The sequence below is a fragment of the Corvus kubaryi genome, unplaced genomic scaffold (assembly GCF_017639235.1).
Source record: "Corvus kubaryi isolate FWS band 111438036 unplaced genomic scaffold, C.kubaryi_AGA036_p1.0 68, whole genome shotgun sequence".
In the NCBI taxonomy this organism is placed as follows: domain Eukaryota; kingdom Metazoa; phylum Chordata; class Aves; order Passeriformes; family Corvidae; genus Corvus; species Corvus kubaryi.
The window spans coordinates 7,170,159-7,189,016 of record NW_024582056.1 but is presented as its reverse complement, the minus strand read 5'-3'; the positions used below and the strand labels follow the sequence as shown (position 1 = coordinate 7,189,016).

Below are 18,858 nucleotides of genomic sequence, written 5' to 3'. Positions count from 1 at the left end.
TTTTCTCTATCTGTGTCCCTTGTCAATGCACTCAACATTATGACCCTTAAAGTGTCCTTTTTTCATCTTAAGGTCAGCTGTAGGATTGATGAGCTGTTTGTAAACACACTGGCCACACTACAAATACAAGAGTTAGCACCCATAGGAGAGGACCTTTAGAAGGGAACCAGAACATGGCATGGAATTTCACTAAGAAGATCAAGTGTCAACAGGCAGCTACCTACAGCCAAGACCCACCTACTACATGTTCCCCTTGTCACTGCTTTTGAAAAGTGTATTTTCTTTTGAAAAGTCTTCTCAGGCATGTTCACACTGCTCAGTTGCACTTTTTCATGTCCTTCAGTCCACAATGGAAACCGCAGCAGCCTCTCCTACCAACCACCTTCCTGCTGGCCTTTTTGCCTTCTGTGCTGAGCAAGGCATAACAGACCAAGCCCTTTTCAAAGCCAGGCTTTATGCTTATTTCCACTTGCACAGTTCTCAAGAAGATTTTGGAATAGTTTTGGATTATTTTAAAACATGTGATTTCAGATGATCACAGGCAACTGTTGGGCAACAGGACACCCTCTTAGATGCAGCCTTGTCTGTTAGTTGACCCTTCAACCCAGCTAATGTGACCTTAAAGCTTCCCTTGGTGCAACAGAATTAGGCAACACCATCCTGTTCCCAAGCCACTCCAAGGGTGAAGGCTATGCTACCTCTTCATGAAAAACTTGTACTTTGTAACCCAGCTACCTTAACTTCTAAACTAAGAGGTTCCTTTCACTCCCTACAGCTTCAATCTGGCACATTCATTGAGTCCTTGTCCTAGGAAGCTAAATGAAACTGTCTAGGTCTACTTCTTAAGGGTTAAAAACTGGGTTTTGGTCACCATAGCTGCCAATGCAAATACCCAAAACTGCAGGGAGGCAGACACCTTTCTGCTTAACTCCACAGAAGGTTCAGAGATGGTGAAGAACTCTCCACTGGTTAAGAGAAACACCCACAGCTTAATTTCATCTTATTTTTCTCTTCATTTTCTCCTACTGAACAGATTGTTCCATTTGGATGAGGATTACTCAAGGGAACCTTACAAATGTTATCCTGAATCCACACAAAAACCAATCCAGTTGGGAATTACGAAACCAATATAAAGAAAAGTTGATAAAAGAGCACTGTTAGAGCCAAAGGTAAAAACCAGCACAGCAGATAGTAATACTGATGTCAGATAGACATGTTTCCTTCTTCAAGATATTGACAGGTTTCTGGCAGTTTTTCTCCCGTATAAAAAGCACCGAGTCTCCTTGTTTTTACTGCACTTTTTCGCTGACTAATACAATGCAATCTCTACCATGCAGCAGTCCTATCTACTGGGTCAGAATAATGATCTTTTGTGCAGTTTTCATATATACAATTACAGAAGAATTTCCCTCTTCACCATTGCCAAGCAGATAGAGGCGGTGACCTCCTGAACACAAACATGATTGATCAGAACGAGACATTCATTTTTGTTATTTTCATGGGCTGCAATACAGCATGTGAAAGTAAGTGTGCACTTCAGACTGTAGCAATCTGTGTGCACAATTTTAACCAGGCGAGCTCTAGCTCAAATCAAAAAAGGCCCCACAAAGAGCAGAGACCCCATGGCTCGTCATTTCATTTCAAATGGCCTGTGGCCACACATTAGTTCTTCCTCCTGCTTTGTTATTGCACAATGCTCAAATGAGTCTTTCAAAACTGTCTGAAGGTCTAATTTACCCTCCAGCAAGGAAAAGAAAAAAATGGTCTTCTTCCTTCCTATGGATTCATACTGGAGAGATGAAGGGGCTTTTCAGAGAAAATGCACACAAAGGAAAACAAAAATGCTGGTAAAACCATGAACCAAAGAGCAGTCTCTCTAGAACATTGGAAAAATGTTTTTATATAAAGCTTCGCAGATCTGTTTAATTCTGCCTGCAAGTGTTTTATATACTGATATCCAGATTTCCATAACTCCTTTGTCTCTTTAATGTTTGAAGACCTCTTCTATAGAAAGGGCTTTTTTTAGGAGGAAAGCAGGAAGAGCAGGAATTACTCTTTAACAGAGCATGAAAAGAGAAATCAAAAGCCAGCATAACTGAAATCTAAGTCTATGCCAGGTACTTACTTGGATGGCACTGAACTGCTGCCAAATAGCCGTCAGTCGAGAAATCAGGAATAAGATGGCAAATGGAATTAACTGTCAAAAATCTGCTAAATGGAACTTTTGGATTCCACTTGCTTGTGAAAGGAGAGACTGACAAACATCAAAGGGAAAAAGCTGAAACTGCTTGTGAGAAAGGGACCACCTCTTTTCAAATAAAAATAACAGCGTGGCTATGAATCAATAGTCCATTTACACAGATGAACAATAGCAATGAAAGTAAGTTAATTAATTCCCAACTTAAATGGGTTGTTTGTAGCCTTTCTAGTATTAAACTGCTGGAATATGTGTATAGGACAGTTGGACAGTGCAGTACAAACAGTAAATTTTGTGCAGTTCACTTTACAGTCAAAGCCTAACTCACGTAAAGGAAACGTATGCTGGTGTCAGGTAAGCGCCCTAAGTTTTGGAGCCCAAATTCCTGCCCTCCTTTCAATGATTTTGCTGGACTGGGAACAATAGACCTTGCAGAAAGGAGCCAAAGCTTACCTCCAAGTGAGGCAGTAGTGCATGCAGAAGCATTCAGCACTGTTTGCAAAAGCTCTGACTGAACAGCACTAAGCTGCTGTTGGCATTTGCGCAAATGACTGAATTTTTCTTAAGATTTTGCATGTTGGTCTGCTTTCTGTTTTCAGCTTATAGAGTTAGAAGTGACATGCAATACAGGTGTGGAGAAAACAACATGAATACTAGCCTTCAAATCTGGGAAGACATTAGCAATATATACCATCACCAATGACAAAATCCGCACACAATGATAAAATTTTTACTTCACAGCTTTTGATATGAAGTTACCATTAAATACAGCTTAGAGCTTTTGTATTACAAATAGAAAACTCATGGAAGTCAACAGGAATTGACCCTGTTGTCAGTGCATCTATTATTTATTCCCCAACCAACCAACCAAGGAAAAAAAATAGTGGTACAGAGCAGAATAGAAAGAGAAGCTTTCATGTTTTAATAAAACTTTGACCTCTTCGCCCTCTCCATCTCACTAAAGCAGCCCACGAATGCTAGCAGGTAGGATCCTCACTGCAGTGTGTACACCCAGCAGGTTACCAAGAACACCTAATGTGCTACAACCCGTAATATAAATGTGTTTGTGCAGGGGTTGCGCACATGTAGCGGCCACTGCACACACTGCAAAATGTTTGCGTAGCTGTGGCACGCATCATAGTGCATTCAGCGACACACACCTTTCTGAGAAGCTCCCCTTTTAATGGTATCGCATTGATCACAACACCCCAGGCTGAAATACTTCCTAAGATCTGAAAACACGCACCTTTAAAACCCCAGTATTTTCAGTTGTGAGGACGAAGTTCAGACAAGCACTCTTTATTGTTGTTGTTATTATAACTATTAGGAGTTCCACAAGTCATGCAGTATGGAGGAAGTCAGAAGCAAGGTTGGTTAACCAACTGATGGCATTTGTTTACTTCTCATGTCATTACAGCTATGTTTTTCCACTAACACATATTTAAAAAAAAGAAAACCAAATAAAAAACAATGATAATTTTCCTTTGGTAGACAATTGTTGATCTATATAACTGACCAGCCTTTAGAAATAACAATCACCATAAATAAATTTCACTAGATTTCCAATTAAAAGCCTGCTGTGTTTTTATAGATCTTTGTCTGCTGCTCTCTAGTAACAGATGTGAAATGGAAGCTGTAATTAATGCTTGGAGACAGGAACTCACTTTGAACTGCATTTGAAAACATTATCTGATGTGTGCAAGCATAACATTCTAATTATGGAGGTAAGTAGCTAAGTACAGACATTTGTCATGCATTCTTAGCAACAGTGTTCTCTGCTCTCCACACTTCCATGGAAAGAGCTGGTGGCAAGAATTTTCCCCATCTGCCCAGTAGCACGGGAAGGCGTGAAAACCACTGTGACTCATCAGCATACTTTTAAGATTTCTTTACTGTAAAAGTGGAGCAATTAAATAAACAGCAGTTTCCTCAGTGACCACAGAGCAGATCCTGCAAACCTGGGACTGCTCTACAGCACTGGATGCCTCTGGAGAGGAACCATGCAGCCACAGTTGGATTGCAGACGAGACCAGGATAAATGTGGTTCTAGGGGCTAGTGTAATAACTAAGGGCTTAGTTTAAATGGACATGTACTGTATTTATATACATGTTTTATGGTACTAATTACTGACACAGTTTCTGTGTACCATTGTCTGGGTTTTTTTAAGTCCACGGCCCACATTAATTTATAACAAGGCACATGACAGGCTGAAGACCAAGGCTGTTGAGCTGTCCAGGATATTGTAGGGGTCCATGATATACATTCTTTTTAGGTTCAGTTTCCACACAGTGTCCAACTTTTTCCATTTAAGAAACCAGTCATGAGGTTTTGACTTTATTAGTAAACACTTTGGGACTATGGTTTAGTGATATTTATGGAAGTAGTATTGAGTCAAAGGTTGGCCTTGAAGACATTGGAGGTCCTTTCCAACATCAGTGATTCTATGATTCTATTAGCTTCTACCAATCTTCCTTTGTTTCTCTGCCTTCACCTACAACTTGTGTCAATGTTAGAGGACACCTGAGCAGGAATACTACCAAAGTGTATGAATCATGTCTGCGCATTTAATCAACCAGGACTTTAGTGTGCCCCGCTATTTTCTCACTGTAACCTGCAGCAACATCCACTTCCTGCTGACCATCGCAACACGGTGCAGAGCAACTGCACTGGATCCAAAAGGAGTTTTACTGTGCTCAGAAAAAAAACCCAAACAGGCAAAAACCTAGAAAAACAAGTCACAGAGAGCAACTGACCTAGATACCAAAGTGCCTGTGTCTGCAAACAGAATTTGAAAAAACCCCTCTGGTGATTATTGATTAATACTGCACAAACATCAACTAGTTGCCTCTGGGAGCCCTCATGACTTCGAGGGAGATAAATTATCTAATTACTGGAAGCTTAAAAAACTACAACTGAACACGCTGCTTAAGTAAATAAACATTAATAGATTTAAAAATCAATGCATGAATAACTGAAAATACCTTTTAAGAATGGACAGAACTGAGCATTCTGTACAATGAAGTGGCTAGGAGCTCTGCAACAACCTTGTCAGGGAATGGACAACTTTTCCAGTTTAACACCTTTTTAAAAACGGGTAAATGTTGCTTTTTCATTCAAGTTATTCTATGTTTGTTGCTTCAGCTGAAGGGAAGCCAGCCATGAAAACTGAGCTCCTAATTACCATCATCCTCCCTCTGATGTGGATGTGGCTGGTACAGCAGTATATGTCGACGTGGCTGGTACAGAACTTTTCATACATATGCACACAAGCATAACAGATGGTTATAATTATCAGTGGGCAAGCTGCAGTCCTAATTTGAGAGTGAGCAAAAATAGGTTGTGCTGTCCCTCACCCTTCCTGGCCACCACACCCAACTGCTGGACAACTTGGAGGTCACTCTCCCCACATCAGGGGAGGGTGGCCGAGGGACCGCCACCCCGCAGCCCAAGCAGAATGCCGCTCTGGGCATCGTGCACATCCTCCACCTAAACAAGACAGGCACATGTCAAATCATCATCGCTTCAAAGGGGAATGTGCCTACCTAGCATTTCTTAATTCAAAAGGAAAAGTCTAATGAAAAGTGCTTTGAAACTTGTTTATTGCTTGAACTCATGCAAATGAGGGTAGATATGACGCTGAAAGCCTCTGGACTGACCTGCACAATATATACTGCAGTTATTTCCAACCTGCCTCTCACCTCAGCAAAAGCTGCTCTCTCATCCTCTGCTCTGCTCTTGGAAATTTGATTACCTGCATCAGTAATCAACCACTGGCCAGAGACAAGACAACTGCAGCTCATCCCAGAGCCAGCCCAAACACCATAATTTGTGCAACTCACAGCACAATCCATGCTGTGTGGTTTATGGCATTCTCTCCAAGGCTAAGCCAGTCTGCTCCGCAGTGTGTACTTAACTAAAAGTAAACCAGAATCAACAGCTTGGGAACAACTTGCCTTTGAACGTCAACAAGAGTGGCTGCTGCAGCACTTGCCCTCTCCACACCACATGCCCTGTGATGGTCTTGCTTCAGAGGTGACCAAATCCCCCAAAATGCCTTCACAAATGGCTCTGTTTCCAAATGCAGGCACCTTCCATTTTTAGCACTAGTGTTTATCTTTCCATATTTTGCCACATACCAGTCTAGCATGCAAGCTAATCAGAGCATTCAAAGATGAGCATTAAAACTTGCATGCTGATGTCCACAGCTGGATCACCCACTGTTGTTCCCAATAGGAACAAAATGGGAGATGAAGTAACACTGGAAGCCCATGCACCATATGATCACTGTCATTCTAACTTTTGTCCTTTTCTGGACAACAAAAGTTGTGATAGCCTGGAACCAAACATTCAGATAAATGCCGTATTAAGAACAAAGCCTGAAAAAAATACCAGACAGTAGCCTGCCTGGAAGAATCAAAAAAGGACTTGCATATCCTATGCTTCTCACAGGCCAAAAAGGGAAAGCACACACTATTTTATGGGACTTCAGACAAAAAATATCACAAGCAGATGTCAACAGACTTGACACTGATACAAAAAGATGGTTGCACATAGACAAGAAAAACGTTTTGTCATTCACCTTCTTGCAAACAGCACAGATTCAGCTGAGAGCCTCAACTCATTATGTTCAGAGCCAGGCATCATTCACACTACAAACATAACCTGTAATCTGAATCAATATTCTTCCCTCCCCAAGAGATATCAAGAAATATAGAAAATCCTCTACTGACCCTTTACAGCTGCAGTTGTTGGCAGCAGCAAATAAAGTCACTGACACGTTTGGCAAAACTTGGCATCCATAGCAAGTAACTTTGTAGTATGAATTAGGAAGTAGTAAAAAGTTTAGGAACAGGGGTATGAGTATGTGGGACAAAAATGTTAATAAGTAACGGAAGAGTAAACTGAGCTCAAACATCTGCATATATTTATTTAAATGCTTATTGCTGAAGAAACAGATCTTCAAATACAGAAAAACACACAAGTTAACAGTGGAAGATCTGCATAAATAATTGTCTTTCTGAGAAAATAACTTTAAATTTCCCTTTAATTGCTTCTTCTATTCAACTTCTTTTGAAATTATATCTGCTTTACACTACAATTAAGCACATTGCACTTGATATAATTTTTATGTGTGTGAACAAGCAAGCCCCAAAACTTAAACCCCCAACTAAGTGTATTCTTTATTAAGGTAAAAAGGTGCTTCCTGGTCTCAAGGCCACTGACAAAAGGCTACCATGCTCAAGAACCACACTAATACATTTGTAATACTACAAGCATAGAACTCAAAAAATGACAGCATAAACCTTCTCATATCTCTTCCCCCTACACAGGATATGGACAAGGAGGTGCACAGAACTGAGGTAAAAAGGGATCTGTAAGCTAAAAGCCACAACACAGTAATTGTCTGGTGGTTTGTATTGGAGGATGGCAAGAAGTCTTTCAATGGGATGATCAGCCCCTGAGCCCACAGTGGAGAGTGACACATGCCTTCCCAATTTATCCCTAATGCACCAGGTACACCAAGGTGATGATGCAGATACAAGAGACCATATGTGAACTACAATAATGAAGCAATTCCTGGTCAAGGGAGAAGGCAAATGTATACTCTGGAAAATTTTGGTTGCTCCTGGAATAAATTTCAATGGCTTCTACTGTCCTGTACTAGAACTAGTCTGGTCTCAAAGCAAAATGATCAAGCAAGTTTGAATAATCAGCTGCAAAGTTACCTTCAACAAAGATAAACAATGCACCTTCGGTCCTTTCTTGTTTTTTAACGTTAAAATATCATTGAATTGCTCAACACAGTGAAGAAATTTTGGCTTAAAATGACAGAGCTCATTTTGCAATGACAACATCCCCTTCTAAAATACATGCTCCTATATTTATGAACTTTCATAAAATTATTCAAGACATTCAATCAGCTTTTGGGGGGATTTTTGTTCCTGAAGTCCTTTCCTGCTAAAACACTACTATTGCTGCAGTAGGAGTGGGGTACCAATGAGGATGGAGAAAAGAAGATGCTTCTTCAGTGAGGTCCTGGTTACACATACAGGGCAACAGAGAGGCTTTCACAAGCATTTCAAAACACAGCTTTTTTTCCAACCACCTTTTCCATAATTTTTCAGGTGGATTCAAACGATTAAGCAGTTAAATTAGCAACACTGAAGGGACAATGCATACTCAGTAGCAACTGAAGATCTGTCATCATTACCAGCACACAAACCTGTTTGTCTAGAAAAACGTACACCACACGAAGCACCAAGGATCAGAACTCCCTAAACTTGCCTTGACAAGCTAAGAAAGAAGCTAGGACATGTCTCTTCAGAACCAGGCTGTTCTATGCCTCATCAAAAAAATCACCCTCATGCTTTTCAAAAGGGGGGGTGACCTCTATGTGAATGCACACCATGAAACAATTTTTTTTTCTTTTGACTCACACTGAGTACATGTACTCAGTCTAACAACACTGGTAGAAAACTAAACTTTTATCAAGTACATGTTTTTTTCCTTGCACATGCAGGATTGCTCATTTATGCTATTTTTTTTTTGTTTGCCGATTTTTCTGAAATGTAAAACAGTTCATTTGTTTTGAGAAAAAAAATATACATAAAGACCTATGCAAAGAGAACTACCTCAGTATTGAGGATTCTCCATGCTTTTACCACTTTTAAAAAGCCACTTTTACGATAATGTGCAAAGGAGTATTATTTCCTTGTGCTCTTTTTTGATTTTTATCAAATCTTAAATACGGGGAAAGTTTAATTTTTCACTTAGATATGTTTATATTTAAAAATAAGCAGCCAAACTCAGTAGAAGAAGCTTGAAATAAAGCATGTATATGGTCAAATCAAGGGCCCAGACATAATGATGAAACAAAAATAGTGTTCTGCAATTATTAGTAAAAAAAGCCAAATCAAAATGACCAACCATTGATTCACTGAAAAGTGCAATTTTGCAATCTGTAGCAGCTGCTAATATTCCTTGTACCTTTCTCATGTTTAGTGCAGTTCCAAACTCAGGAAAGACTTGTATCTAGTTAGTTCAAGATTAATGAAAACATTGAAGGAGCAGGTAAATCTAATCATAGAAGTCTTCATTACAGAGTTAAGACAAGGAATTCTGTGTGGACTAATTCCTAGTTTTGGAAACTGATAAACAGCTGTCTGTTCTCATAGACCCCCAACTCCAACTATCTGTATTTAACAGCACAAATGCTCAGCTTGACAATCGTATGCTTCTTTCATAACAATCTTTCTACTACAACACAAGAGGGGAAGCTGATCAGAACTGGTTCTTGGCTTAACATGATCGCAAACGGCAGTGACAGACTAAGTTCCACCACATCCTCTCTGGTGACATACACGGCACACGTTGTTGGGGCAGAGAGTCTAAAGAAGAAGAGGAAAATGAAAGTCCTTTACACAACCCTGTCATAGAAAGTGTAGACGTGTATGTAGCATGCCAGTTTCTCAAGATTTCCAAGGGATTACATGTCCAGCCTGAGCTACTTTCTCCTTCCATCGCTGTGCATGAGAAGTCACTATATGAGGCCTGCTTCAGCTCTATGTGGATACACAGGGAACTGGAAAGCATTTGGAGAGGAGATAGCACAGAACAGCAAAACACACACAGCACTTACACATACAAAAACATTCCCTCTGGATATTTTTCTTAATTTTAGAAAAAACTTACATAGATTTTATCTTGCTGATATCGCTGGAATAAGTTGTGCATAATGGAGCCTTCATGGAGATCTACGAGTGCTGCCATGTCTTCCACGCTCTCTGTGCTTGTTTGATGCATAGGTGTTACTTTTTGGTGTGTGATCGTGCTCTGTTTATAAGTGAATACCTGAAAGAGGGGAAACAAAACCAATATTGATCAGAGCACACATTCAAGAACTCCTGTCTGAGAATGGAGCTTTCATACCCATTCATATCCCCTATCCAACTTATTAGTGTGCAGACTTGCAAAATACAATAGTCTGGCAGGGATACCTTCCTCTAAAGCTTCTCTGACACTGTCTGAAGCCCCAAACACCTACATGGGTCATAAGAAACTAGCACATACTGACAGTGCACTTGAGGACTGTAAGGACTTTTCCTGTTCAAGGGCAAATGCAACCTTGTTTCACACTGGACTACTGCTGGACTTTATCAAGAGAAAAACAAACCAAGCAATAACCATTCCCAAAAATACCAAACCAGACAAACAAAAAAACACCTCTTACAGTAAAACCCACTTACATTCAAATTATTCTGGGAGGAAAAGTTTGACTGTGCAAAACAGCAAATTGAAATTAATGCTCTAATAGGCCGCAAGTGTTCATATGCTTGATCTGAAATCCACTCAAATGTTTCCATTCAATTCTCCAGTCAGGAAACAGTCATTACTCCTAATGCAAGTTGCATTCTAAGTTCTGTGTGCAGCAGATATTTAGAAATGAATAAGCCAACAGATTTCTTAATTGACTTTTGGGACTAATTTCTGAAGCCAGTTCTTAACAAACAATAAAAACTCCAAAAAAGACACCATTTAAATACTCGGTTGGAAAACACTTCTACATATCTTCTGTAAAACTATCACAAATGTGCGAAGACGATGTACACATCCTCAATCCAGTTGAGCTTTTATGAATACTAATAACACCAAGAAAGACTATAAAGCAATTGATTTTGAATTCAGCAACCCATTTCCTGCAAATTTACATCTTGGCACCTCATCCTTATAGACACATGCCCACATCTCATAGCCAATGCTCCTCAGGCAACACTTGTCCCTGCTAATGGCGCCATTTCAGTGTTAAAAAGTCAAAGCGTGGAATTAATGCAAATACTTTGTGGAAATACTAACGTGGAACATTAGGAAAAACCCAAACCCTTCCAAAATCCTTTAAAATAATATTTATGAAGCAGACGGAAGCAGAGCCATAACTGTCAGCCAAGCACCAGCAAGCACTGTGGGAAGGCTGCTGCAGGCTGGGGGTCATGCTGTGCAGCACTGCCTAAGGGGCCACCTCTGCACAGCAGGAGGAAACCCCTCAGAGGTTTTTCAGCATAAAACCTTATGTATGTTCCTGGCAATAAAAGACTGAACAAGTGTCATCGTAGGAGGCCATCCAGAAAAACAGTGATGTTGTCTGTCCTGCTGAGACAAACGAGAAAGAGAGGCTGAAGACGCAAGAGGCTGAAGGCAGATCAGACTGAACACCAGACCTCTGTACTTGGATATCCTAACAGCTGACAGAGGAGTACTGCCTGAAGATATTTCTTCATTATAATAGTACTCTAAGCATAACAAATGCTGGCACAGGCCATCAGACCATTAGAGATGTCATTTGCACCAGCACAAAGCATACTGAAGGAAGGCTGAGGAAGAAAGGAGATCTGCGGAAGAAATTTCTGAAAGGAGCTGGGAGGCATCCCAGACATCAACAGGGTATGTGAGGAAATTGTTCTGTGAGCTGACTCAGAGACAGGACTGTGCATCACTCAGCTAGAAAACACACCAACTTCTAATAATGGCTGTCAACCAAATTAGAAAGAAGGAGGACCTTTTCTTCAACACCGGGTAGCTACTTTTCCTTTATTTTTAATTTTTGCCAGAACCATGCATCCCTTATATTTCTTAAACCCTCCATAAAACTTGATCAAAATCATCTAACAAGATCAAAGTCATGAGAGAGGGATCACATGTATAGACCTCATCTCCTTAAAACAGCTTCTTTTCGAGCCCTGTTGCTCAAGCTCTGAAAGGCCAGCTTTGTTTTATTTCATCCTGAATCACGTCTTTATTAGGATAAGGACGTGGAAAAACTACCTTGAACTTTATCATTACTAACTAGAAGATCATGTTATGAAATATTACAGCACTTGACATCCTCAGGAAATAGGAACCCAGAGCCATTCTGCAGGGTCAGCACGAAGAACAGGAAGACAACCAAGTTGGCTCCTGAACTTCAAGAGGACCCTGTGGGCAGAGTGCAGGAACATCCATCCTCAAGGACCCTCCCAGCATTTCTGGAAGGTCAAGTGAAATATGCAGGAAACTAGAATAAGATTTAAGACAAGCCTAAATGAGAATTCAGCAAAAACTTCTTTCCTTTCTAGATATAAATGGTTCAAGATAACAAACATGCTGAATGCATGGAGAACTCTAAATTAAACCTTAAAGAGACAGCATGCAAAATAAGAACTCTCAATGTTATTATGGAAATGAAAATTCGAGGTTGAGATAGGATGGACCAACTCAAAGAACAACAACAAAAAGAACAAGCTCAAGAAATATAAGACAAAACAGCAAACTGAGCCTAACAACAGTCAAGTGCATTTCACTGGGAAAGGAGAACCTTTCAAAACTGCCCTGCTGTCCCTACCACGGCTTCCTAGTGCTGTGATGAACATGCCAAAAAGAGACCCAAATGAGGAAGCGGCCTAGAAAGCCAGGGGACCAATGCTATCTTGCACAATTAATCTGGCACATGAGGAAAAAAAAAAAAAGTTGTCTTTCAAGCCTTCCATTTAAGGGAAATACAACAAAACAATATAAAATTAACTTTCTGCACAAAATAAACACCCCAAGCTCAAGATCTAATGGAAATTATGTTTCAACAAAAGATGTAATTTGTAATACAATTTATTAACATGAGCAAAGTATGTCAAAATAGGCTCTCAACAACAGGAGTACACATGCTTTCTCTCTTATGGTGCCATTTTGTGACACGATGCCAAATTTAAAAAATCCCTGCTTGGATCAGTTCATTAAATGGCATCAAGGGATTTCACAACAGCTGAGTCAAATGAGTTTAAGAGAATGCTGAATTAAGTGCTTATGTACATCAAAAAACCCACACAACCCCCACTTCTTGCAAAAGCTACAAGTTGCACTCAAGGTTTCCAGCCTGCATGGAGCCCATACACAACTGAATCTCTCAGGGTGTTTTTCACACGGAGACGGGGTTTCAGTCTGGTGCTGATGACCCACATTGTATAGGAGGAAGGCAGAAGGTATTCCAAAGGTTTCCTGATCAACAAGTCGGTATTTCAATTACAACCTTTGTTGTTTTAGTGAGATTTCTGTGAGATTTTTATTTAAAGGCAGAAGTAGGCTCATATGCACCTTGGAAGCCCTGATGTGAGCTAGATCACTACTGAAACTGCTTTCTGAAAATGTGCAAGGTCATCTAATGAAGAGTTCACATATTGCAAGCATTTTGAAACAGCCCCTTCTACACAGCTGACCCATTACCCACCACGTGGGCAGCAACCGTGCCAGTCAGTCACCTGCCATAGCTTTGCCATTAGTAGCACATGCTGAACGTGGTACTGCCTGACTGATGCCAAGTACTGCCTGCTTGGGAATGGTTATGCAGCTTAGCATGTCCCTGTTGCCAGTGTTGTTCCAATAAATCAAGAGGGCTTCTTGGTAGGGGTAGCAGACACAAAGCAACCAAGCTCCCTCTGCTGCCTGTTTCTGCACAAGAAAATGCTTTTATCAATCCTCAGTGTAGTATATAAACTGCAGGGTCTTACAGAAGATAATCCTGATATGCAAACACATGAACCAGAAATACTAAAGTCTTGTCACACACTCAATTTAAATTAAGTTGCTTAAATCCATATAACCAGAGGGATAATGTAAAATATGGAAAACATAAAATTCAGTAGGACAGGGAAAGCAAAGACAAAGATCTATTGTACAGAAGTCATCTGAGAGACAGGTTTACAAACTAAAAATACACAGCCAAACAACCACAATTTTTTCAATAATTCCTATGATATTAGTAAACCAACTGCTACAGCATCTGGGCAGCCCACAAGAACCAGAAAGCAAAACTAATTGACCCAAAAAGTAAAGCCCACAGTCTTCCTGTTGCTGTCCCATGGACTGCCCCATGTGAACTCTTCACAGGGTTAATCGCAATGGTTACTGTGATGGCCACGAAAATCCATGACTCAAGAGCAGCGCCAGAGGACTTGGCCCATACGTTCACTACATCATTGCTCTCTGTTTTCTCAGGCATCTTTTTGCTTCTTGTCACCTACCCCACAGCAGAGATGAGCATAGCCCAGCAAAACATACAGGACTGTACAGACAAACACCCACTTTAAAATATCAATTCTTTTTTTTATTCTCTGCTGTTGGTCTGAACTGAGGATCATTATTTGTGTTTCCCTCATGTTTAGAAGTTAAAAGAATGCAATAAATCTTACAAAATGTCTTTATAGATGAGTCCAAGCAGAAAAAGGAGGCTATTACAAGCTGTGGAATGCGGTGTTCCAGGGAGCAAAATAAATCATGACAAGCCCAAGGACCCAGAGATTAAAAACAAAAATAAAAATATAGTATTTTACTCTTTTTTTTCCTGGAGAGAGCTACTGTCTAATTAGATACTTAAAATACAGGACAAGGATGCTCTCTTGATAAAATCTGAAGTAATTTAAGATCAAATGTAAAGCAGAACAACTATTGACATTTTAAAATTCTACAGTTAATCATGACAAGAGGGTGACCCAAGTAATGTTTTTGTCCAATAATTTACTATTTTTCTGTAACAGTTGACCTTAGACACTCACTGCATTGTTCCAAAATAATCTTTCAGGCAACAAGATGTACCAGGGCCCAAGGCTTGCTTTGATGCAATGTAATTTAATCTCTATCAAAGTAACCAGAAAACTCCACAATGAAGTCTCTTACCTATGAAACTATGAAGGAAAATGAAATAATTTTATGTAAAGTATTTATGTCAGGAAAAAATATTACCAATCCGCTATCTGTGACTAACTGGCCTTTTCTTCAAGCAACTATCCCATACACACATCAACTGAGAATCAGCCTATTTCCCACCTGTTTTGTAAAATTCTCCCCCTTTTATGTTGGGAACTACCGCACTCCCTGGCCCCCCTTACCTGTTAGATGTTAATCTGCATCTCTAATGGAAAACCTCTAAATGCCCACTCTGCACATCACTGTATCTACCCAATCAGTTGAGTAGTACACAGCCTGTAAATTGTGGTAATCCTACACTTTATCCTTACCCTCTGCTCACTTTGGTTCCTGCCGTTTTCAGTCTTTGTTCTTCCTCCTATCGATCAACCCCCTTCCAAACCCTTCCTCTCAGTCCCCATTTCATATCACTTCTCAGACTCGTCGGGGCCTGGGACATCTGTGTCAGTAGCTGCTCCCAGGTTCAAGTGCTGGGAGCCTGTCCTGAAGCCTTCCTCACCCTCTCCCCAGCCTCCAGCAGCGACAGCACCACCAATGGTTTCCAGCATCTCCCCGAATGTCTTTCCTACTACAACTTTCAGGTTCTCACACCCACTCAGAATATCCCCTTTTGCTCCCAAGCTCCACAGTGTGGGGAAGCATGCTGCCAGGATGACAGCCCTGGTCAGTGCCACAGCAGAGCTCAGCAACCCACTCAATTGTGCCTCTTTGTTGTTCCCCTACGTGCTGACCACTGTCAACAATCTTGTCTGATCAACACTTCCCACCTAATGCCCATTCCACAAGAGGTATTTCAAGTTTACTCCATTCTCTAAACCATTTTCACTCATAGACAAGCTCTGTCATCAAGTACAAACAAGCTTCTAATTACAGGTTCAGCACTTATGACCCTTCAATTGGGCTTCCCTACACAGACAATTAAGAAATTTAATTAGAACTAAACACATCCATTTTACCAAGATCATACTACTGTAAGATAAGCCTCTAGGCAGTCCCTGTAATTCTTACAAGAAAAAAACAAGAAGGTGCATCTTTAATTAAACTTTCTTTCTAAGTGACCTTGTCTAACTTACAGCACCTGCAGATATCGCAAAGCTCGAAGTTTAAGAAGCCCACCTATAAATACTGCAACTGCAGTACTACAGAAAATGTGCAACACTCCTCACATGTCAGCAGCATCTTCTTCACCATGCAGAAGTGCTCCTTTCTGTCTGTGGACAAGAAGTGGGAGAATTGCAGCTGCTTTCCCAGAATGTTGGACCAAGTGAAGCAGTCCAAGGGCAGGACACAGGACACGTACCTCAGCATGTGTCTTCAGCTCCCTGACAGGCAGCCAGTCAGCAGCGAGGTCTGAGCAGCTCTGGCCACACAGCAACCCAGGGAGGAGGCTCTGACCCACACATCACTGCGAGATTAGACAGGGAGCAGATCCTGTCTTGTAGCAGAGAAACAGAAGCTCTGGGCCCATGTTCCCAATCCTCCATCTGTTTCGGAACACCCCACCAAAGGCACTCCCAAATCAGTATTACTGTAAGCAGAACCCAGTAAACAGATGTAATGGCAGTAACTCCTTTTGCTTTCACTGCACATCACCTTACCGAGCTCAAAGGACAAGAGGGTGAAAACTGATGGTCTCCTCAGGAGGAAGACCAGAACACTAAAAACTCTCACCCCTTATCCATCATTTTCCACATAGTGGAAAAGCGTGTCTATGGATAATGCCAGGCACTGAAAGCATTAACTTTCCTCTCAGTGTTACTTACAACTCAAGTGAAACTCTCAGTTTCCAATTTGTATTTATTTCATGATTCATAGAAATAAACAATGACTACTTGCAATTGAATGAACAAAGCCAAATTTGAATAATATGCCCCACTATCAAGAAGTGGAACAACTATGGTCAATAAGCAGCCTACAAATTATACCAGCTTTTATGAGACACAAAGCAATTAATCTCAATAGGTCTTTTTTTCTAAAAACCAAAAAAAAAAAAGGAAAGAGCCCTGGAGATAGCTGACTGGACTGTCTCCAAGACTGGAATAGGAGCAGCCTGTGTGCAACTCTGCAGCAGTGAAATCAGAGGCAATGTTTTTACGGGAGCTCTGAAGGACCATCCCTGTAGAGCAAGCCTTGTCCCAAACAAAGGCTCGCTAGAGAAAATGATGCTCCAGTGATGCTCTCCAGGATTCCAAACAAAACGTGAGCAATGCCATTGTGAGCCTTTTGGCCTCATCCCTCTACATTCTTCTCACCCCAATACTTTTCATGAACTGACCCTGCCTGGGCTGCCGGTGTAGCCCCACGGCCTGCAGGTGCCAGTGGTGCCCAAACTCTGTAGGAATTGTCCTGCACGAAGTCAGGCACAAGGGGACCAGGAGCTACCTAGGGAGTTGCTGCCAGGCACAGTTGCCTGATAGGAATTTCCCATCAGGAAAGTTTGTGGCACTTGTCACCACTGTATTATTGCCAAAACAAGGAGGCTCTGCCATAACACGAGCTGTAATGGATGAAAGGTTCTGGCATCAACCCAGTGAAAGCTGGTGCCCCTGCACAGGAGGACCACAGCCACTGGGCTGGGGTGCTTCCCCTACAAGGCTGCTGCTGCAGAGGGCTGGGAGGGAATAAAAAGCAAACAGACCCAGAAGAAAGGGTTTTGCATGGAAATGGGTGGTCTTCACAGCAAATTTCCATGTACTGAGACAATTTAGGGCTTAGGTTTCCTTCACCCCTCCTACCAGGGAGCAACCAACGCCTCAGCTCTGGTTAGATGCAGCCAGACACCAGAGGTTGTGCTCCAGCTCGTGGCTCACTCACTCAGTACTGGCTGGGTGTCAAGAGCTGGCAGACCTGCGGGAGCACCCCAGCAGGCTCCAGCGCCAGGGCCACCCTCACGCCAGCCGTGAGACAACCGACCTGGCCAGGAGCCAGGCTGGAGAAGAGCCAGCTCAGACAGCACTTGGCTACTGGCAGCATGACCCAGTGCGCTGCCACAGCAATGCACCAGGCAGGACTGCAAGGTCTTACAGCCCTCAACCACCTCCATCCTGAAAGACATCACCCCACAGAGGCTCAAGCAGTAACCTCCCAGACCCAATTCGCTCACACCTTCTCCTCCTGCAAGTCTTACACCTCTGGAAACAGAGCAAAGCATGCTTCTCCTCCAGGGCTTTCCACCACCAACTCCACCTCTGCATTCCTCTTGCAAAACCTCCCCTATTTCCAGTTATTTCTCCTCCCTCCCCCACGCCTCTTCCCCTTGCCATTATGGTCCCAGTTTCCCTCCTGGTGCCCTCTCCTGCCCACCACCTCCCCATAGGGAGATCTGTCCCTTTGGAACCACCTTGTCCCAGCTAGCAAGGTAAGAACTTGCTTTCCAACCCACACATGCATTTCATTTGGAATTTAAAGTGTCCAGTCCCTGAAACACCAACAGAGGAGCACCTCAGTCTGGCTGTCAGTCAAGTGGTTCCCTATCTGTTCTGCCCACACCCAAGGGAGTACCAAATGTCACAGGTAACACAAAAGGGTTGTCAGACAACAAATTAATGCTTGTACTTGAAACAGGAGTGTAAATGTTCTGTGAGACGCTCTAAATATATTGGGGCAATAGAATAATATAGGATACTGGCAGGCATTAGTCATGAATCCAGTGCTGAGGGCAAAAAAACGCTCTGCACTGACCATTTTTAAAGCTGTACTGTGAATTAAAGACATGGCAACTTGCATATGCATAAAGAAGTTCATAAACACACAATCTCACTTTTCAGATCTCCTGACAACTTCTAACTATAGACTCCTCAATTTATGTTTCCCTTGGTTATTTTTTTTTTAATTTCTCCAAAACTTGGCTTGATTTTTGCTAGTGTAAGTACTGTATGCCTCACAGCAACAATATTTGATTGTATTCAGCTTTTTAATCAAACAACCCTTTGTT

General features: G+C 41.6%; 1 protein-coding gene across 1 annotated transcript in view; it reads right to left on the bottom strand.

The window, feature by feature from the left end:
- The window catches only part of MYO10 (myosin X), a 162,435-nt gene that overhangs the window by 80,403 nt on the left and 63,174 nt on the right, over positions 1 to 18,858 (bottom strand). The window contains exon 3 of the mRNA XM_042048727.1: positions 9,891 to 10,049. Within this exon, the coding sequence (XP_041904661.1) occupies positions 9,891 to 10,049 (159 nt within the window). The remainder of the gene's footprint in view (positions 1 to 9,890; positions 10,050 to 18,858) is intronic.